Source organism: Zingiber officinale, chromosome 2B, assembly GCF_018446385.1.
Source record: "Zingiber officinale cultivar Zhangliang chromosome 2B, Zo_v1.1, whole genome shotgun sequence".
In the NCBI taxonomy this organism is placed as follows: Eukaryota; Viridiplantae; Streptophyta; class Magnoliopsida; order Zingiberales; family Zingiberaceae; genus Zingiber; species Zingiber officinale.
In genome coordinates this window covers 100,213,663-100,236,408 of record NC_055989.1, presented here as the reverse complement: position 1 = coordinate 100,236,408, position 22,746 = coordinate 100,213,663, and the positions used below count along the sequence as shown (strand labels likewise).

General features: G+C 36.3%; 1 protein-coding gene across 1 annotated transcript in view; it reads left to right on the top strand.

Annotated features, from left to right (window-relative positions):
* Positions 1-96: 96 nt before the first annotated feature.
* Positions 97-22,746, top strand: part of LOC122046508 (DNA repair protein RAD5A-like) — a 53,082-nt gene continuing 30,432 nt past the window's right edge. Inside the window, exons 1-14 of the mRNA XM_042607235.1 lie at positions 97-1,006; positions 1,094-1,227; positions 1,384-1,519; positions 3,195-3,248; positions 3,322-3,462; positions 3,569-3,717; positions 3,791-3,875; positions 3,952-4,221; positions 4,318-4,464; positions 4,552-4,707; positions 5,383-5,450; positions 20,037-20,159; positions 20,226-20,325; positions 20,411-20,523. Coding sequence (XP_042463169.1) covers positions 350-1,006; positions 1,094-1,227; positions 1,384-1,519; positions 3,195-3,248; positions 3,322-3,462; positions 3,569-3,717; positions 3,791-3,875; positions 3,952-4,221; positions 4,318-4,464; positions 4,552-4,707; positions 5,383-5,450; positions 20,037-20,159; positions 20,226-20,325; positions 20,411-20,523 — 2,333 coding nt within the window. The 5' untranslated portion in view covers positions 97-349. The remainder of the gene's footprint in view (positions 1,007-1,093; positions 1,228-1,383; positions 1,520-3,194; positions 3,249-3,321; positions 3,463-3,568; positions 3,718-3,790; positions 3,876-3,951; positions 4,222-4,317; positions 4,465-4,551; positions 4,708-5,382; positions 5,451-20,036; positions 20,160-20,225; positions 20,326-20,410; positions 20,524-22,746) is intronic.

Below are 22,746 nucleotides of genomic sequence, written 5' to 3'. Positions count from 1 at the left end.
TGGAATCTTAATTTTGGAATTGACCTATTTAGTCCCATAAAAGTTTACTATAAAGATAAATCTGAAAGTACGAGGATTATCTTCCCAAAGAGGAAGAAAATTAATGCACAGCTAGAAATTGGGCGAGGGTGCTTGGTTAAGCGGAAGCTCTCTGCTGTTGCAACCTAGCCCGGGGCAATACTGAATGCCGACTGTTTGCATTGACGGCTGAAGCCCTAACCTAAATTGTACAGAGGCGCGCGATTCTCCTTGCCGTTCCTCCCTCATCACCGAAGCTGCAGCTCTTCTTGGTCTCTCTCTCGTTCAACGTTTTAGTCCAGGTTCTGGGAAGGGCTGATGCTAGCGCAGGATGGGAATCAACAAGGTCACCGATGAGGGGATCGCGCTCGTCCGATCGGTGGTCGGTCAGGAATTCTCGGAGATGGACATTATTCGCGCTCTCCACATGGCAAATAACGACGTATCCTCCGCTATTAACATCATCTTCGACACTCCGCACCTCCGCCTCACCCCGGGCGACAAAACCATTGGCGCCGGGAGGAGAAGCCTCGACTCTCCCACCTCTATTACAATCCCCGTCGGTCGAGAAACCATAGCTACCGCTGCTAATGTTAACCTTGAGCCTGCTGCTGCCAGTGCTACTCCCGCCTGCACGCCGCTTACCGTGGATGCTACCTCTCTTGCCAATCACGAGCCCGTGGTTGCCCCTTGTAAAGTCGAAAGTGATCTCCTTGAGGACGGGAGCCCCAAAGTTGGGGCAGCCTCGGATCCCTACCCTTCGACAGATTTGAAGGAGAGGGATTGGTGGCTTGTGGGAAGTGCCGAGCTTTCTGGGCTTTCGACGTGCAAGGGTAGGCGGATTAAGCCGGGAGATAAGGTGATTTTTACCTTCCCGTTGACGAATAAGGTGGTTTCTCCCTCTTCTGGAACTCGGTTTCCTAGCCGAGGTCGTTCCGTGGCTTCTTGTTCTGAAATAGTGCGCTTCTCCACTGAAGAGCATGGGGAGGTTGATTCTTCGTCGCTAGTTTTCAGGAATGTCTGTGCTATCCTGGTCTTTTACTCATCCTATATGGTAACTTTTGTTTGATTATAGGTTGGTCGCATCCCCAATGAATGGGCTCGCTGTCTTTTGCCTTTGGTGAAAGCAAATAAGATTAGAATCGAGGGGTTCTGTAAATCTTCTCCTGAAGTTCTTAGTATTATGGATACTATACACTTATCTGTTAGGTATAATACAATTACCCAAGTTCTAGATCTAACTTTCAATAACTCTAAATTTCTTATTTATGCATTACAACTCAAATGGATATATTGTTACCAATTGAGCCATATATGTGGCATTACAACTCGGATTTCTTATTTATGCATGAGTCCTCATGGCAGTGTGCATATCAATAACTTGATGATCCGGAAACACCATCAAATGTCACTGAGGTCCACCAATGTGGCAATGGAGGATTTGCCAGTTCAGCCACTTCCAACCCTGTTTAGATTTCTTGGTCTTATCCCTTTCAAAAAGGTGCCTACATGTGATCTTGGCTTGCTTTTGTGACAGAATATTCTCCATGTTTGAATTACTCAGCTACTGTTGTTAGTCTAGATCAGTTTGTGTAGTGGCTCAATCCTTTGCTGCTGCTTCTACATTTTCATTCTGATTTGTACTCTCACATCGAAAGTTTCTTGCTTAATTTTTTTCTTCTTTTTTTGTGCATTAAATGTTTCTCTAATCATGGATACTTGGAGAAGTGAGTATATGAAAAATAATTGTTTAATTTAGGAATAGTTCTTAGTGTTCTATAATGTACCTTTTCACAGTAGTTTAAAATTAAGGTGTTTAGTCTGCATCTATCATGGCTACTAGATATGTATGAGCTCTATGTAATGCAATTTCACCAGGATATTCAGGTCGTTCCTACATTTATGCTGGGACCCTACAAAGTGTTGTATAATAAGGGAAAACTGATAAAATAATCTGGAAGTTGGAGGAATTACATTTCTCCAGCCGATACCAAGTGGCCACAACCTAGGCATAACAGAGAAACCATTAAAACTGTCAGCAGAATGCAAAGTTTGCCATTGTACTGATAATGATGTTGTGAATCAGCTATATGGTCTTCGAACATCAACTTTTCTTATTTGTCTTGCAATTAATTTGTGAGGTTCTCTTCTCCACATGTTTACTAATCTTCTGATTTATATGGTTTTAAAATGCCCTCACTTGAACCACATAAGTGGCCACTTATGAGGATTTTGAATGAAACCGCATAAAGGCTCCATGTGGCTACATATGACACGTGCAGTTGAAATCCTTATTTGGTTATTTAAATTAAACCAAATCAATTTTTGACTCTAATCGTCTTTAGGTAGCTTGTAAGTGCTAATATTTGTCTTGCAAGTGATAAATACTTCATATCTCAATATGAGTATTTTTTAATACTTTAATGCTGACTATGCCGCTCCCACCTAGTGGGATAAGACTTGGTTGTTGTTGTAATGCCGATGATGTTTGCTTTTGTTATGCCCTATGTGGGACATATGTGCTATGCATTGGGTGAACTGCATATTGCTGCATTTGCCTTTTGAAACCTTGTCGATTTTGATCACATAAGCTTGGTATGACATAGATATATGACAACACTAATTTACGCTGTCTCATGGATTACTTTTTAAACATTGGAGGCATATCAGGCATGAAAATAATAGGCTATTTTAGATCTAAAAAAATTGTTTCTTTTAATCAACATCCCTCTTGTCTTATAAAATATTTGGTTATGTAACCGATGAAATGCTGATTAATTTTTTTTTTTTCACAATACTCATTGTTTCAGTGATTATAGGTCTGGATGGAAGCACTAAATTACTTATCAGAGATCGGTGGATCAATATATAATTACCGATTATTCCTGCACAAATTCCAGCCCTCAATTGGACAATTTTAAAATTAAAAATGAACACACGTTTTCTATGTTTCCAAATGGTTGAAACTTTCCTATACTCTTTGCTTGTTATCAATGATGATTTTTATGTCTAAGCTTAAGCCAAAACTACTACGTTTTACTTGTGTTTGGCAGTCAAAAACTACTAGTTATACACTGTTTTATTTTTGACAATTTCACATATAAATGATAAATTTTATGTTCTGAACTGTATATTTGCATTATGTGCTTTCCTTTCCTTTATTATTTTTTGGGCAGGCTGAGTTTACTCCGGAGGATTTATACACTAGGAAGCGGCCCATGGAGTCCAAGGTAGGCAATAATATAAATCTCTTTTCTTCATTTCTATTATGCTATTTTATTACTAATCTTAGTGATGGAACAGGACAGATCTGAAACAGATTTACCTTTAGAAAATTTGAGAAAATTATGTGCCAACAGGAGCAAAATTGAGGATGATAAAGACCATATCTCAGATAATGATATGGATTGCATTATAGGCATTTCTGACCATTCTAAGTTAGAGGTAAGGGGAGTTTGAACTCTCAGATTGGCATTTAATTTTGACTTACCAAATTCGTTTGTATTAATTGTTTGGGCTTATGTATTTTCGCCTTACTTGTATGTATCAGGAAATGACTCCTCCTGACAGTTTGCAGTGTGAGCTACGTCCCTACCAGAAGCAAGCTCTTCATTGGATGCTGCAGATTGAAAAAGGAAGATACAAGGAGGCAGCAACAACGCTACATCCTTGTTGGCATGCGTTCCGTGTAGCAGATAAGTATGTAAATCAGACTTTCTGTTAGTCTGTGGTAGGCTGTGATAGGTGTGCTGACTAGCATTTTTGATTCTAGGAGGGCCGTTGCTATTTATCTTAATGCATTTTCTGGCGATGTAACACTTGAATTTCCAAGCACCTTGCAAATGTCTAGAGGCGGGGTATTAGTTTAACTTGATCATGGTTAGTTATTTATTTTAAAAATGCAGTTGAATTGATATGATCATGAAATTTCAGATTTTGGCAGATGCAATGGGATTAGGGAAGACCATAATGACAATAGCTCTTCTTCTTGCTCATTATGGTAAGGGAGGCTCATGCTCTTCCACCAGAAGCCAGGAGTCTCTTGATGCAAACGAAGTGAACAATATACACGAACAATCTCAAAATGCTACAAGCAAGTTATCTACCATCGCTGGTTTCAGAAAGTTATTTCAATCCAAGGCTTCACTTGTAGGGGCTGGCAATTTAATTGTATGTCCTATGACTCTATTAAGCCAGTGGAAGGTAAATCTTTCTAGTATTTTTGAAGATTGTATAAGCACATGTCACTATACTACTTTCCATTGTCAGTTGCAAAATGTTCATTTTGTGTAATGACAGGCTGAATTTGAAACCCACACTAAGCCTGGATCTCTTAATGTCTATGTTCATTATGGGCAAAATCGAACAAAAGACACAAAGGTGTTGGCACAAAATGATGTTGTTCTAACTACCTATGGTGTTCTGGCATCAGAATTTTCAACTGAAGTAATATACTATTTTCTTCAATTTTATTTTATGATGGCATGTTTTGTAGATGAGCATTTTTCTGATGATTGATTCATCTCCTTGTAGAGTACTGAAGAAAATGGTGTACTTTACTTCCTTAATTGGTTCAGGGTTGTGCTTGACGAAGCTCACATAATAAAATCTTCTAAGAGCCAGGTCTCTATGGCTGCTGCTTCTCTAACTGCAGATAGGAGGTGGTGTCTCACTGGCACACCCATTCAGGTGGATAATATCTGAAAATAAATGTGATTTATTAATCATGGCTTGTAGATTTATGCTGCAACACCTTACATATTTATGCCTCTCATTATGAGTACTTCAAAATTACTTTTAGTGCGCTTTGCGGTTTTATTGGAGTTAGAGATAATTGGGTTAGATAGATTAACTGTTTCTTCACTTTTAAATTTTCAGTGACAACTTAGCTTCGGCTCTTTATTAGGATATTCACACTCAAGTTTTATAGCTCGGATTGTGTAACACAGCAAAATAATTCAAAGACAGATTCCAGCCTCTTCACTTTTTATTCTTTGAAGTCAACTTCACCTCTTTCTTGTCATGTTTACACTGAAGTTCAATACCTCGGGTTTTGTGGTACCTGAAAGATACATTTATTGTTAAATTTAGTTAATTATTTTTTATGTTAACTTAGATTTTCAGTAAGTTTTTGATAAATGATTTGAGTTGTTCGTTTATGCAAGTACTCATTATATACTTTCATTGTCAGTGTAATAATCTCTAACAGTTTATATTTGTTGTTCACCCTAAAACAGTAAGCTAGTTCAAAATACTTATGCATCTGAATCTTGTTTCAAATGCTCTGTTTCTGTGAAAATAGGTCATCTTTCATCTAAATTTTCATTTTGTTAATTTTACTTATTTTTATATATTTGATGGCAGAACAACCTGGAGGATTTGTACAGCCTTCTACGATTTCTGAGGGTGGAGCCTTGGGGAAATTGGGGGCTGTAAGTTCTTTTATTTACAACCTCAACACTAATGAGTTTCAATTGAATAAGGAATGACCACCCAATGTTTTCATTTCCGTTACTTGGTAGTTTTGTTTTATTTTATTTTTATAAAGGCAAGTAATTGATCATTCTTTTATTGATGCTATCATCATTTTACTGTAATTATGAGGTTAATTGCTTAGTTGTGCTTGTTAAGCAAGGTAAAATTTAAGGTATTGCATTTATAGGAACTAAGTGCTGTGGATTTCACATTAGTGTTTATAGGTATACAATTTTATCATGGGGCTATATATACATACCCATGCAGTCTATGTTGCATGAATACAACGATATGACAAATTTTGAAAATATAAGACACGATATGGTTAGGATACGACAATTATTAAAATATATATAAATATTATATATATAAATTTAGTATTAAAATTTAAAATTGTAGAGATAGAAAGCCATTATCATCATTCATAATATCCATTGTAAACAAAAAAACATAGTCAATCATCAGATTCATCACTAAATCATGACATAGGGTTATAGCTACTGTATAGGACTAAAGAGGTTATATCTACTGTATATAATCGTAACAAGTCCCAACAATAATCACAATACCAATGTCATTAATGACATAGATCAAAATGTAGATGTGTAGAATGAAAATTACATGAAATGCGATTAGTACATGACAATTTTCAACTGGTCCTAAGATGACCTCAAAAGAGGTCAGATCATATTTGCGAAATACTTTTTTCTAAACTACAGTAGCAAATCATGATCAACTTTATAATTCCAAAAGGAATCTATATCATATTTACAAACACCAAATGCTAAACAACAGTAGTAAATGATGATATCATAGTCAGAGTGTCAAAAAAAAATATATAAATTCCCATTAATTAATATCTTAAATTTTAAATACGTACAATAATCAAAATAAAATATTTGTCTTTATTATCAAATATAGAGTAATAAGATAAATATAGACTCCCACTAGATGAGTTCTTCTTTCATAAGAACTTCCATATCCACAACATGCGCATAAAATACCTTAGGCACCAAGCCTTTGGTGAGTGGATCGACCAACATGGAATTTGTGCTGATATGCTCTACCATAATCTGACTACGCTGAACTCTTTCTTTAACTGCTAGAAATTTGATGTCGATGTGCTTGGACTTTGACGATTCGCGGTTGTTCTTGACATAAAGTTTTGCGGCTTTATTATACCTCAGTAGTCTATCAATGTTATCAACGATCTGTAATGCTATAATGAAGTTCCGTAGTCAAATCCCGTGATTGGATGTTTCGTAGTATGCTACCAACTCTGCCTCTATAGTAGAAGTGGCTACTAGCGTTTGCTTAACGCTTTTCCAAGATATAGCCCCTCCAGCAAACATGAAAATATAGGCCAAAGTAGATCTCCTGCTATCCAAGCATCCAACAAAATCAGAGTCTGAATATCTAATCTCCGATACGTGAGCATATGTTCTTTAGTTCTTTGCAAATATTGCATCACTCTCTTTACCGCTTTCCAGTGTGATGGTCTTGGGTTACTTACATATCTACCTAACATCCCCATTATAAATGCTATATCTGGTCGAGTATAAACTTGTGCATACATGAGACTTCCCACTGCTAACGCATATGAGAATTGCTCTATCTTCTTTATTTTAAGTTCAAGCCGTGGACACTGCCGCAAGCTGAACTTGTCACCTCTTCACATAGGTGTGTCATCAGGTGTACAGTTCTGCATACCATACCTTATAAGCACCTTTTTAATATAGGCCTGTTGTGAAAGTTCAAGAATGTCTCTTGAACGATCACGATAAATCTGTATGCCTAAAACAAAGGATGTTTTACCAAGATATTTTATTTCAAAATTACTAGATAGAAATGACTTGGTTTGATGTAGCATACCCTTATTATTGCTCGCAAGCAATATATCGTCCACATATAAAACAAGTATAACAAACTTTCTCCCACTATACTTGACATATGCACTGATCAATGAGATTTTCTTTAAATCCAAATGAGATAGCCACTTGATCAAATTTTCGGTACCACTGACGAAACGTTTGCTGTAAACCATAAATGGACTTCTTTAATCTACATACTAGGTACTTTGAGTCCTTAGACTCAAAGTTTTCTGGTTGCACTATATATATAGACTCTTCTATGTCTCTATTGAAGAACGTAGTCTTTACGTCCATTTGATGTAGCTCTAAATTATAATGAGCTTCAAGTGTCATGATTATCCTAAGGGAGTCTTTCGTCGACATAGGTGAGAAAGTCTCCTTGTAATTAATGTCTTCTTTCTGAGTGAATCCCTTGACAACAAGACGAGCCTTATACTTTTCGACAATGCCCCTTGAATTCCGCTTGGTTTTAAATATCCATTTACAACCAACGGACTTCTTTCCTTTAAGCAATTCGATAAGTTTCCAAACGTCATTGTTTGCCATAGACTTCAACTCTTTTTGCATGGCATTAGTCCACCTTTCAGGGTTAGAGCATTGTTTGATTTCTTTGAAAGATGAATCACTTTCCAATTCTATGTCAAAATCATGCTCTTGGAGATAAACATAATCATGAGAATTCATGGTTCTCCGTTCCCTTGTATATATATAAATTTAGTATTTAAATTAAAAATTATAGAGATAGAAAGCCATTATCATCATTCATAATATCCATTGCAAACAAAAAAAAACATAGTCAATCATCAAATTCATCACTAAATCATGACAAGCCATCCATGTCGGTCTCATCCCTTCATCAGTAAATAAGATTGCCTCCAATTCAGGTTCATCAAGACAAATTTGCAATTTCAAGGATAGCAGCACCCTCCATGTCCATGGAATCAGATGCATCCGCTCCAACGTCCACATCTTACTTTCTCTTTCGCTATAATATGAGCTCCTCCTAGATATATGACAAAGATTGTAGTGAACATACACTAAATCTTCCGCTCTATGGTGTTATCTTGTTCTTCTTTAATGAGTGTATGAAATTGTAGGTGCTCCAATTTCTCTCACAAGAAGAAGAATGTTGCTCAAGTAGCTTTAAAGCTAAATTTTGAAGAGTTGGTGCAGAAGCACCATGGATAACCTACCATTTAGTTGGAGACATCAAATCTCGGTCGCACATTGCATCATTATCAGAGAAATTATCAATGGTGGTTGAAAAAGAGCGAAACTCCGTATTGATATTTCTTTGTTATGATGAATTGGAGCAATATCTTTCAATGCACTTTTTTCTTTCCCTTGATACTTCGATGTCTCTATGAGGAGGAAGACAATTGGGAGATTCTTGGAGTCACTCATTGTTATAATACCTATATAAAAAGATTGATAGTTAAACTTGAACTAATATTTCTGAATTTCTAAAACTTAGAAAGTTAAAATTTTAGAGTTCTACCTCGGATTCAAAGAATGCACCAAACAATGTAGAGGCGTGTTGCTTTTATTCCAACGCTCCATCAGAACATCATGAACAACTTTATAAAACTTTGAATCTCCAATGTGAGGCCCCTTCGAGATAGCAACCCTCATCTTCTCGATCATTTCATCCCACCACTCATAGAGACAAGGTTGATCAGTGTTTGCTTTCCTTAGCATCTCATAAATCGGACTTGTGAAAAAAAGTATATAATCAATTTTTTCCCAGAATTGGTCATCTAATAATTTGTACTTCACTGCTCTAGCCTTCACCACATCATCCTCTTTGTATAGTTCCCATCTTTCACTAATCACCATGGTTTCAAGACATTTCATGATTTGTCTGAACCTTTTAAGCATATGACCGTGGAAGCAAATCGAGTATTCGCAAGTGAGAGCATCTTCAAGTTCGAGTTATCATTGAACATCAATAATCTCATATTGTGATTCATTATAAAATTCTTGATCATTGAAGCATCACTTGATACTTATGTGTGTAGATTACATACACTTTTATGCATGCTTTGACGCACATTCACTTGTTTTCTTTGAGTATGTTCTATGCTATTACACTCCTCTTTATCATATTTTTAGCATAATTACTCTCTTTGTCAGAGATCTGCTCATGCTTGTTTTGTTATTGATAGAGTGTATTTTCAGAATGAAACGAAGCTAAGGCATGCTACGGAACGATCCAACAAGGAGAACAGATTCCGACTGTGCCCCTGGCATGACCGTGTCTCCTCACCTGAAAGCAAGCAGACCACGGTCGTGCTACTCCACCAGAGACCATTTCAGGGTAAGTTGTGTGGTTTCACACGGTCGTGTCCCTCGTCCAAAGCCTAGTCGAGGTCAGACCGTGTGATTTCACATGATCATGCTCTTCCTCAAGAGTCGATTCACAGTGTGGCCATGCTAAAAAGCACGCCATGACATGGCTCGTGCCTGGGCTGTGCATTGCCCTATAAAAGTGGTGTTCTTCCCCTTTTCAAGGGAGGAAGGTTTCCCTTTGGAGAGACCAATTTTGGTCCAGATCCGCTCATCCTTCATGCCCCGATTAACAATTCGAAGTTGTTTCCGTCCTCTGCATCTTTAAATGGATGGGATTGGATCCGAAGACCTCTCGTCGCCTTGGCTAAGTTTTTCTCCCTTTACTTCTTAGATTGGGTTTTTAAGCTTGTAATTTCTCTGTCTTTGGATTTATCTCCTCTTGTTATGGAGTAGATTCATTTGTTCTAGGATTAAGAGAGTAGTTGTGATGCGTAATTGATGTATACTCTTTGAATTTGCTAATTTCCTATCCGTATGACATGTTTATGTATTGTATTTATTGATTTAACGTGTGTGAAATATTTGTGCTTAAATCTCATGTTTGATTGAATGATTGTAATGATTTGTTCCTCTCGTAAAGGGGATGCTCTAGATCATATGATCGAGGGCCTAGTGATAAGGGTATCCCTTTAACCAGATATCTAGAGTATTGCCTTGAAAGGGAGGACAATTCTCGACAATGAAGCATTGAATTAGGCTTAATGGACTACTTCTAATCCTATGTTAGTAAGTGTCTTGCACAATCTAGTGAATGTATGACCGGAGAGTCTTAGTGACAAGGGTATCCTTTTAACTGGACTTCCTAGGTTATCTCTTTTACTTAGTAACATCGGATACCAATAGAGATAGCACTCCGACATGACCGTTGTGGGGTAATGTCGGTATTGAGACTTCTTACACGCGCATAAGGATAGAAGATGGGGTGATGGGCAATTCTAATATATTATTAGCGTCACAACGAAACCAAACTCCTAGGATGCTTCCCTTGACCAAATTTCCTTAACCAACTCTCTTTTCTAGCTCTCTCTTCTCTTTACTTCTCTCTTGCCTTTAGTGTGTAAATTCATAACACTCGATCGTTTAGCTTATTCACCGTGCTAAGTTTCTAGTGCTTAACCCAATGCCTGTGGGTTCGATATCTTTTATTACTGAGGATGTAACCATGCACTTGCGATCGCGTACCAGATACGTTTGTTATCCACTTGTACTCTTCAAAGGTTTCTTGATTTTGTGCAGAGCCAGTTGGTGCACAAATATTCTTCAAGGCAAGATTCAGAGTATGCACAATACAAGGTGTCCAAAATATGTGCGGGTACTTTGCCTCTACAAGTAACCCCGCGGCTTTGCATACGGGAGCATTATCAGTGACCACTTGGACAACATTCTAATGCCCCACTTCATTTATGCCGTCAATGAGCAACTTAGAGATGTAAATTTTATCCTTGTACTCACCTTCACAATTTATTGCCAACAGAAATATAGGACCACTTTCACACACGACCATGATATTGATAAGCGCTCTTCTTTGTACATCCGACACACATCCCTACAAATACTAACACTCTTGTTTCCAAGCAGCTTTTGTTGGCAACAACCTCTTTTCAATATGAGTCTTTTCTTTTTGGAGTGTAGTTCTCAATAAATTGTATCTTGGTGGAAGATAACTTGGAATTGAGTAGCTATACTCAAGGCACGAACAAATGAGAATTCCTAGCAATACAACAACAACAACAACAACCAAGCATTTTCCCACTAGGTGGGGTCGGCTGTATGAATCCTTTTACGCCATTGAGCTCTATCTCCTATTATATCATCATCTATATTTAAATAAATTTTATCTTGTTTTATTGTTGCTAACCAAGTCTTTTTTTGTCTTCCTCTTCCTCGTTTGATATGTATGTTTATCATAGTTTCACATCGCCTAACTGGAGCATTTATTGGTTGTCTAAGTACATATCCGTACCATCTTAAACGTGTTTCCTGAGTTTTTCCCTCAATGAGCACAATCTTTTATTTTTATCTTGTTTATCCTTGTATGTCCACACATTCACCATAACATCTTCATCTCAGCAATTTTTATCTTACTCGATTTATAACAACATTCAAATCCATATAACATAGCAGGTCTAACCACCATTTTGTAAAACTTCCCTTTAAACTTTGAAGGTACCTTATGATCACAAAGAAACTATCCTCCATTTCAACTATCCTGCTTGTATCCTATGTAAAACATCATTATCAATCCCTCCATTCTTTTACAAAAACAATCATAAATACTGAAAGCTTTCAGTCATCTCCTACATATGCCATATGTAGCCAAATTATTGAATCAAAAAGACTCATTCCGTTTAAACTAATTAAAGTGATTAAAACACTTATTTTGCATGTGACAAACACTTAACATATTAATTATATGCATGTTATTTAATAAAATCTATCCTTGATTAATATTGATTGTTGTATATAAGGGGAGCTTTAGCGCAACGGTAAATTTATTGTCGTGTGACTTGGTAGTCATATATTCAAGTCACAGAAACAACCTCTTGCAATGCAGGGTAAAGCTATATACAATAGACCCTTCCTCGGCCCTCGCATTGGGGGATACTTCGTGCATCGGGTTACCCTAACATTGACTGTTGTATCTTACGTGTTTTGCATTGCATGGTAACATATATATTTTCTCTATGTGAAAATATGAATTAGATATCCTACGTTGGTCATCAATATAAATGTTTTTTTTTAATTTTTAATGTTGACTACATATGCCCTTGCACACCACATATGTGCTTTGAGTGGATTGACTGCATACCACCAACATATGATTATCAAAACCTTTCGTTCTGCCATTTCAATACACTCAATAATTAAATCAATACCTCTATCGAATATCATCCGTCCAACGGCTTTTCCATCAGATCTCATTTAAAGTTTGTTTTACTTTTGAAGTTCGAATTCTACGATAAAAATTAAAATTTCGACGCTCATTCGACTTAATTAAATTACCCAAGTTGGTCTCCTAAACCTTCATTAAAAGTTGATGAAAATACCTCTTCCACCGCTCTTTTATTTCTCCATCGCTTACTAATACCCTATTACATTCATCTTTAATACATTTTATTTGGCTAAGATCTCTTGTTTTTCTTTCTCTCACTTTAGCTATTCTATAGATATCTTTTTCCCCTTCTTTTTTATCCAATTTTTGATATAACCGTTCAAAAGTTTCATTTTTTGCTTCACTCACTACTTTCTTAGCTTCTTTCTTGGCTATTGTATATTTTTTTAAATTTTCCTCGTTCTTACAAATATATAATTCCTTATAAGTTGTTTTTTTTCACTTTCTCATTCCACCACCAAGATTCTTTACATAGCGGTGCACCCTTTGACTCACTAGGGACATCTTTTGCTATTATTTTCAACTTTGATACCATCTTATCCCATGTCGTATTAGAGTCATCGTATATTTCACCCAATACATGCACTACCTTCTCCTTAAATATACGTTGCTTCCCATCCTTTAACTTCCACCACTTAATTCTAGGAATTGTATATATTTTCTTCTATCGATACTATGTTTAAGACGTTATATCCAACACTACTACCCTATGTTGGGTAGTTACGCTTTCTCCAGGGATGACCTTGCAATCATTACAAATCTTTCTATCCTTCTTCCTAACCATAAGAAAGTCAATTTTTGATTTATTATTCACTTTTGAACATAGTGTTCTTCTCTTTTCTTAAAAAACATTAGCTAATATAATGTCATATGTTATCGCAAAATTCAATATAGTTTTCCTCCCTATTGCTCGCTCCAAACCTATAACCCTAATGCAAGACTCATATTCCTCATTTTTCACTCCGACATATTCATTTAGATCACCTCCTATTAAAATTCTTTCATTAGGTGAAATATTTTGTAATATTTCATCTAAGTCCTCCCAAAACCTTGATTTGGTAGCTTCATCTAATCCTACTTGTGGTGCATATACGCTAATTATGTCCATAGTTTCTTTCGCCACTATTATCTTAAGGGCTATAATTCTATCCCCTTTTCTAATTACTCCTACAACTTCATCCTTTAACAAACTATCTACAATAATACCCACTCCATTTCTTGTTTTACTCTTTCCAGTGTACCATAACTTAAAACCCGTGTTCTCTATCATCTTTGCCTTCTCACTTGTCCATTTTGTCTCTTGTACACACAAAATATTAATTTTTCTCCTAATCATCATATCTACTACCTCCATTGATTTATCAGTGAGAGTTCATATGTTCCAAGTTCCAAATCTTAGATTATTAGTTTTCCTATCATATTTGTTCTTATCTAACCTATGGTGTAAGAACTCTTGCCTATTTAACACTACACCCAAGTTCTCATGGAGATGTAGCGGTCTTTGCTGAGACGTTACAGTCGGACCCTGTAACGCGAACTCTTGCATATTTATCACTACACCCGAGTTTTGGAGATGTAGCGGTCCTTGCCGAGACGTTACAGTCGGACCCTGCAACGCGTTCCTTCCGGGGAACAACCTAGCATTAGCACAATAGTTTAATGGATTCATTCATGAAATATTTGCCATAGTTTGACGTTGGCTGGCAACCTAACGCAACCCTCCTTTATCCGGGCTTGAGACCGGCCATGACCGGTCATCATGGGCGGAGTTGAGAATTCCTAGCAATATTGAAAGATAATCTCCCGGTGTAAACAACCTCACAATTTCAGAATGCAGCTCATCTCTAGCATTCAAGTTAAAAGCTTTTTCAAGACGGCCAAGTGCTCCTTTCCTCTTTGTTGGATCATCATTTTGCAAGAAAAATTACTACTGCATGACATTTTTGAAAACATGTTTGATGATGTAGATGATGAAGGCAATGAAACTTCTTTCGATTTAGCATTCTTCTTTTTCAATTATGTGTCATCCACAAATTATTGCATATGCTTTATTTGATCTATTGTAATAGCCGCACAACTAGCAATTTTAAAGCCGTTGATTTTTAATAGGTGGACTTTCACCCTTGAGTATGATCCCTTGCACACTTTAGTATAGATATTACACGATCAAGTAACATTTCCTCCCTCGATTACCTTTTCAATCTTAGTAACAAATTTCAATAATTATCATCAACATCCTCCTATACACTCATTTTGAAAAATTTTCATTGCAAATTAGACTGAAATAACAAAAACATAACAATAAATATCAACCAAGAATATAATTTAAAAATAATATTTAAAAGTCCATAGTTGTCGTGATTCTGTATAGGGAACAGTTAAACACTATTATAGAAGCGAATGAGATTATAATTTGACAGTGGAGTAGAACAAGTTATTTTGAAATCCCTAAAGTCTGTCATGCAATCGGGTGTCTGCCCTAACCATGCGCTATTCAATTGTCCAATGTTAGAAGCTACCTGTGATTTACCTTGTTAGCCTAGGGATGAGCTGGCGGAGGCGCTGCGGTGAGTAAATCACCTAAAATCTATCATACAAGTCTATACATATAAAAATACGATACAATGAATTTTGGTTTCTCATGTGTGTTCAACTTCAAATCAACCATTAAAAATTTTAAAAATAACTATATATATATATATATATATATATATATAATATTATTTGTTTTTATCCATACAAAAAAATAAAATTTAGAAACCCCATGCATAGACAACAAATTCACGGAAAAGCATCAACGCTAATTTATAAATTTTTATTATTTAAAAATCCAACCCCATCTTTTTCCTCAGCAAACAATAATCATCCACTACTTTACCTAATCAAGAAACAATAATATTTTTCGTTGGAGAAAAACTGTTAAGGAAAAGTCCAAACAACACTCTTCTTCCTTCCTATCTCTTTTACCATTGACAATTTCAGAAAGAAAAATAGAAAGAATTAATGGTGATAACAATACCTGTGGGCTGTGGAGCTTGGGCATCACCACGGCACTGACTGGTGAACTTGGGTGGCGGCATGGTGGCTACCGACGAGTTTTTGATGGTGACAGAGATGAAGTCGTGTGATGATGAGAGGAAGAAGGCCAATGAATTTTTCCTGTGACCATGCTTAACTCCCTTGATTCTGATTCCTTTTCAGCCATTTTTGGCTAAAAGTGACTGATGGACATAGACACCTCAAATTCACTCTAAACAAACCATTCTCTTCTTAGCACCCTCTTGGATATTGATGGACACATCAGATTGACTTCGTTGATTCAGGTTTGTTGTTCAGTCTCAAAAGAGTGCCAAAGAGAGAATGGTTCATTGATGGCTGTAAAGGGACCAGAATCAGGATTATTAATTATGGTCAACTTAGGATAGTGTTGGGAGTAGAATTAGTGCAGATTTATAGTGAATCTGATGTGTCTTGCCTAACTCATTAAGGACTTTCTTTTTTTTTTTTGAATTCATTGATGGCTAAAAAGGGACCCAAATCAGAGAAGTTGGGGAAGTTGAGCATGGTCAGAATTAGGAGAAAAGTGATTGATAATGGCTAAAAAGGAATCAGAATTAATAGAGTTAATCATGGTCAACTTAGGAGATTGTTAAGAACAGGAAGGTGCAAGGTGTAGGTTAGGAGATTGTTAAGAACAAATGGATGTGTCTAGGTCCATTAATGGCTTTTGTCCAAAATTCATTAAAGGTTATTTTTATTTCCAGAATTCATTGATGTCTGAAAAGGGATCCGAATTAAGGAAGTTGAGCATGGTCATACTCAGGAGAGTGATAAAGGACGAGAATGACTCAAGTTTAGAATGAATTTGATGTGTCTAGGTCCATTCTTTTGATTAAAATTTGTTGATGAGTAAAACTGATCAAAATCAGGGGAGTTAAGCATGAGCAGGACTCAAGAGAGTGCCAATAACACGAGAGTGTCTAAAATAAAAAGACGGTGCAAGTCTATCAATGATTTTTGCTCAAAACTCATTGATAGCTTTAAGGACCATTAATGACTTGCTAAACAGTTATTGATGGGCCTAAAAGGCTCCAAATTAAAGAAAAGAACATTGATGGGTTCACGGGATCACTAGGAGTGCAATAGTGCAAATTTGGAACAAATGGTTGCTCTTTAAAGTCATCAATGAGTTGCCTTAAAGGGTTCAAAATTTTGAAAAAAAAGAAATATGGATTGATTTAGGGGTCACTAAGAGTGTAACTGTATGCATTTGGCGTGAAACTGAGTGAAATCAAATGCTTCTTTACTTTTGTTAGCTATTTTTCTCTCCTTTTTCCTTGATATTTTCTCCTTTTTCTTTGGGCCTCTTATACTAGTTCTTATATTTTTTCTTTCTTCGCATCAAGCTATTGAAATGAAAATTTGTGATTGTTGGATTTGAGTTTTAAGATTGTTGACATTCTGTATACTAATCGTGCGAGTGCTGGCATGGGATCCTTGCTACACTTATTTTGTGCTTCCTTCAAAGTAAGGAAACAACTAGGGAAAGGGAAAGTAACTGAGGGAGAAAAACTTAAATTTTAAATCTTTATTTATTAAAAATATAAAAATAATCAAAAAATATATTTGAAAAGTAAAAATAATCATTTTTTAAAGTTTGGATTTAAGCTTCATTGCACACAAATGCAAGATTCCTATCCAAATTGGATAAAACATTATAGAGAAAAATTTGTCTATTCCAGGTGTCTATAGTTGCATACATACCGTGACATACGTGATTGTTCGCTCAATCTGGCATGATGAGAATCAACTTGCAGATCAAGAGATCCTTCCCTTGCTCTTTTCTGCAAAAGGAATGGAGGGAAAGTGCCAATGGGGAAAATTTTCCAGCACCTTATTTCTTATTTGTTTCCTTCCCTTGTAGGAAACACACCCTTAAGGGTGTACCAACATATCACCTTGCATATTTATGGAATTCATCGACCTTCAAGGGGCCTAATATTGTATCTTAATCATTATTGTTTTCATAAATTGTATTGCTGCCATTTTTGCCTTGATTATGAATGCCAAAATACATTATATCTCTATAGTTTTATTACAATAAAGTCATGGTTATATTGGATATGATTTTCATGATTTTTGTTGGTCAGAAGCCTTCCTGTTAAACACTGTTAAAAAATGTGCCTAGAAAAGTACATTAATTTTCCTTTTAATATGACTTTTGGCCTTGTTGATTCTTATTTTTCAGAAAGCAATAATTTCAAACTCTGTACGGAATCTCTTATTTTTCTTGTTAAATGAACTTGATTGTGTCACTGTATGTCTCCTGTTGTTTTCTTACCTTCAAAACAAGAAGTTCGAAAGAGATGGTGTCAATTGCAAGTCATGAGGGAAAATTTTTATATTTTGAAAAACTATGGAACAGATGGTCTGCTGCAGAGAATAAACTGAGATTTCTCTTATTAACTAAGAGTTTCTACAACTTCATGATGGTTTGTTAAGAAGTCTCATATTCTGAAATGTGAACCTAGAAAAAGTTTCACAGCTTATTTTATTGGAAGGGTTCTGGGTGGTGTTTGTGTATTGACCAAAACCAACCACTTGGTTATGATTTGGCCATTTGCATCCTCCTTTTTATATAATCTCTCTCTTCCTCTTCTTTTTGTCTTCACTCCCATATTCTACCTTTCTGTCAGATCAAAGCACTCAAGCTCTATTTTCCTTGAACATTATGGTTTGGTTACTATGTAAAATCAAGACTATTTTTCATGAATATGATATTAATAAAAACATGATTGAAGGCCAATGACACCAGTGTAAACAATTGCTGAACTTGCTTTTCCATGCATATGACTGTAAAAGCTTCCTCTAATGTACAAGTAATTTACTTAGGTAGACCATTGTGGGTGTGGCATGTTTTTTATGGTCATGTGTATTGACTTAAGTTACATAACGATATGCTGGAGACAAGTTATCCATCACGTGCTGGGTTGTATATTCAAAATTTAGATGACTGATTCGCTAGTGGGGGAATTTGAGGACAAGAAGCAAAGACTAGCTTGGTTGTAGTGAGCTTTAGTTGTAGCCTCAACAATAAATCTAATTTATCACAACTTCATTGACAAGAATTTCATTGATGTCTGTTCCAGTAACCAATTACTAGAGTTTGATGATGAAGCCTGAATCCCCAAAGAAGTGATCTCTCTAATGCTAGTCTCTTATATATTTGAAATAATTTAATTTTTTTAGCACCTAGCGTAGATCTTGCAAGATAATTACACAAACGTCATGCCACCTTATTTCATAGTGAGTGATTATGAAACTGAAGACAGGACAATTGTCCCAATGAAACAACTAAACTTAGAGTATTAGTATTGGCGATTACTGAGAGAAAAATAATTTCCTTTGTCAGTATTTTAGCAAAAGGTGGTTACTTGGTAGTTTGCACAGAGTTCCACGAGATAAATTTGTTATGGTCCCGAGTGCAGGATCGAGTCACAGGTCGATATCCGGATTCGTACTTGGTCATGCAACACGTAAGGGGGAAGGGAGGGGGAAAGACTCATCCTAGATAGAGTCTAATTACTCAAATTTTCTTTTCTTCCTCTTTTTTTTTTATTAATAATAACACTCCTTATATAAGGAGTCAAACATGACATGATTAAGGAAAGACCAACCCATAAAGGAAACAAGGAATCAAAAATAGAAAAGCTAATTAGTTCATTATTTGTTTCTACTATAGCAGCAGTTAAATTATGCCATTATTTATTTTCTACTAATTATGCAATAACTAATTTATTTCTACTATAGCAGTGGCTAACTTAGGCCATTATTTATTTTCTACTAATTAGGCAATAGATAATTTATTTCTACTATAGCGGTAACTAAATAGGTAGTAGCTGATTTGCTTCCAACTATAGTGGCGTCCAACAAAGGCCTCCACCTCGGCGTCCATATCAAAATTCCATGTGGTTTATCCTAAATATTTGGGTCTAACATGGCCTGTTGTTTTTGTTAATTCAATGGTGGGATAAGATCCATGTTGTTGACCTTAAGTATTTGAGACTAGTATGAGTTGATGTTTTTTTACATGGTAGCTTATTTTCTGGTTATATAAAAGCAACAGGGGAAATTCTATTGCAGTCACTGTCATATAAACTATAAATACTTGAAGTATTTTATGAAAAATTAAATTTCAATCATTTGGGTGATTAATCTATCGCATCTTGAGCTTATGATGATTATGGACGTTTTTTCTCTACTACATTTTGTGCTTTAGTCTGCATCTTCTTTATCTGGTTATGCAACAAGAAATTCTGCTGTAGTTGGTTTTCGTGGCTGGTCATGCTAATGTCATCCATTGTGCTAATAATCATACATTGTTAGTTTTACAATCTTGATTTATCTTTTATGCTCTTGGTTACTCAAAGATGGAATAAACTCATACAAAAGCCCTATGAGGAAGGTGATGAACGTGGATTGAAACTGGTGCAGTCTATTCTAAGGTCCATAATGTTAAGAAGGACAAAATCAAGCACAGATGCAGAAGGCAGGTTTGTTTTCATAACAAATTTATTATTATAATAACTTGTATCATTCATATAAACTGTTTGTGGCAGACCAATTCTTGATCTTCCTCCTGCACAAGTTGATGTACTTTACTGTGAGCTGTCAGAAGCTGAAAAGGACTTCTATGAAGCTCTTTACAGAAAATCAAAGGTAGAATTTTCTTATTTCTTACTTTCTTCCTGGTGACACTCCTGTTGTTGGATTGTTAAGACATCGCTTCTGGAGTTTTTTCTAGGTAAAGTTTGATCAGTTTGTCGAGCAAGGTCGGGTTCTTCACAACTATGCTTCTATTTTAGAGTTACTTTTACGCCTTCGGCAGTGTTGTGATCATCCCTTCCTAGTTATGAGGTACGAAATTGATGACTAATTCAACTAGGAAGTTATTTACTTCCATTGCTTGACTTACTTTCTTGTTTGGTCCACATGCTTTAAGCAGGTTATAGGCTTTTCTATTTCCTGGTTAAATCCTCCACTTAATTAAATGCACTCAATTCAGCTGAGCAAGAAAAATTTCTTCTTTCTTTTTATTCACTGCATGAAAGTGAAATTCAGAACTTGTTTTTTTTATTGATTGCTGGGTCTAGGTGTTTGTCTGAACTGAAGATGCAGTTTTCAGATAAGTGAATTCAGTCTTAACCAAGCAAAACTTTTGACATGAGTTATGGGTTTCTGGTTTTTTTACATGAGTTTGTGCATGATGCTTATTTTTCTTCTGCATTGAGAAAGTGCAGAACCTAGGCCGTTGGACTACTGTCAAGTGCTTCACAGTATACTGATAACAAGGAAAGTGTATAGATTCAGAAGGTAGGAGAGGGAGAGAACACAGTTAGTTCTATTTTTTTATTGGAGTTAATAAACAAATCCAGTCTAATCTTACACATTTTTTATAGTTAAAGTTAGTATCTATTATGAATCTGTCCAACCCCGCTAAAAATATGATGACACCTATGTGACATTTTACCACACATGGATGTTGATGTGAATAAAATGTGATGGCAGTGCAACTCTGTCATCATCCTTGCTAGTGCGACCTCCCCGTTGCTGACATCTCCAAGGCTGTCCTATTGACCTGAAACTCTCTACCTGCCTCTACCTTCCAAATGTGCACTCCCTGTCTCATCTAGTGATTTCATCATGGAGACCGTCACCTCTCTAACCTACCATAATTACCTCAACGCCTTCGTTGTTGCAATTATCGTGGTTATCATGTTCGTCCAAGATTGTTGTGCACTCGAGCACCCACTCCTGGTTGCATATGATGACTCCATGCACTTCGTACGATTGGTTGTGTTACGATCAATAGAGGAGCCATGATTGGCAAATGGCCGTCTGATTTGGGGCGTTTATTCCTAGTCAGCAATAATGCCAAGGACAACATTGTGCACCACGTGGTGTTGCTTATGTGGAGGGGCTGCACAGGACAAAATGGCAATCAAGGGTTTCTGTTCATCCACCTCTTCTTTTGGTGATCGGAGCTAATTGAGTTAGATAGTAGGGATCCAAGGAGGAGAAAAATGGGATTGTTGTGGTAGTTGGTGTACCAGGACGAAAGTGTTGGACGGTCCACTGATTTGTTTGGTGGTAGAGTGGGGTGGCAAGCTTGGTGGCTTTATCATGTCAGTGAGTGGGGGTGGTAGACAACATGCTAAAGGGTAGGGGTGGGTGTACTATGAGTTACTGCAACGAAGCTGGTAGGAGGGGTATATGTGACTAGAGGACGGGGAGGGATCAAATGCAGACCACATCTTCCACCACCTCAATTATGAATGCAACAATATAGTGAATGAACATGTTAAAGGCTGTCACTTCCTTTGGTGAGTAGCTCATCTCTGCCTTCTAAGTGTCTCCCAATAGTCTTTTATCCATGTCGGCATCCATGCGTGCATCAATGTGTGAATTTTGTAGACGTGGAAAAATACCATGTGGGTATCATGACATTTTTATAACAGTAGTTGAAATACGGAATTTTATAACTGATGGTAAATTCTAATGCAGTTTAGAAAGGATTATTAGATTTTGAACTTTATAAAGCTTTGGATAGATTTGAGAAATGCACTCTTTTTGTTATTGATTTGCTTTATACATTACATAATATGCCTATAAACAGCACTAGACCACATACAAAAAAACTAACCACTGATAAGGAATTATTGTACATTAGATTAACCGCTAAGATGTTGTAACATGTAGAATCATTACTGCATCATTTATCTTGCTATCAAAACTTCACGCTCTCTGGCTAATTTAAGATGCAAACCAATCTAAAATGGTTGCTTTAGAAAGTAAAAAAAAAAAAAAGAAAAGAAAAGATACAGTTCTGTGGCGTGGATTATATATGTGCTGGCAACATATATTGGATGGTGAGGCCTACATAATGGTGTGGCTTATTGATGTGCTGGTGACATATATTGGATGGTGAAGCATATATAAGTAATGCATAGCGGCACATTTGGTGGACTTTATTAGGGTGGTATAGGACTAGGTCAATTTACCTTTTTCTATGACTGCTCTTTAGAATGGTTTCTTCCAATGGTGTTGCTTATTGCGTCACACAATCTGGAATAATTGTTA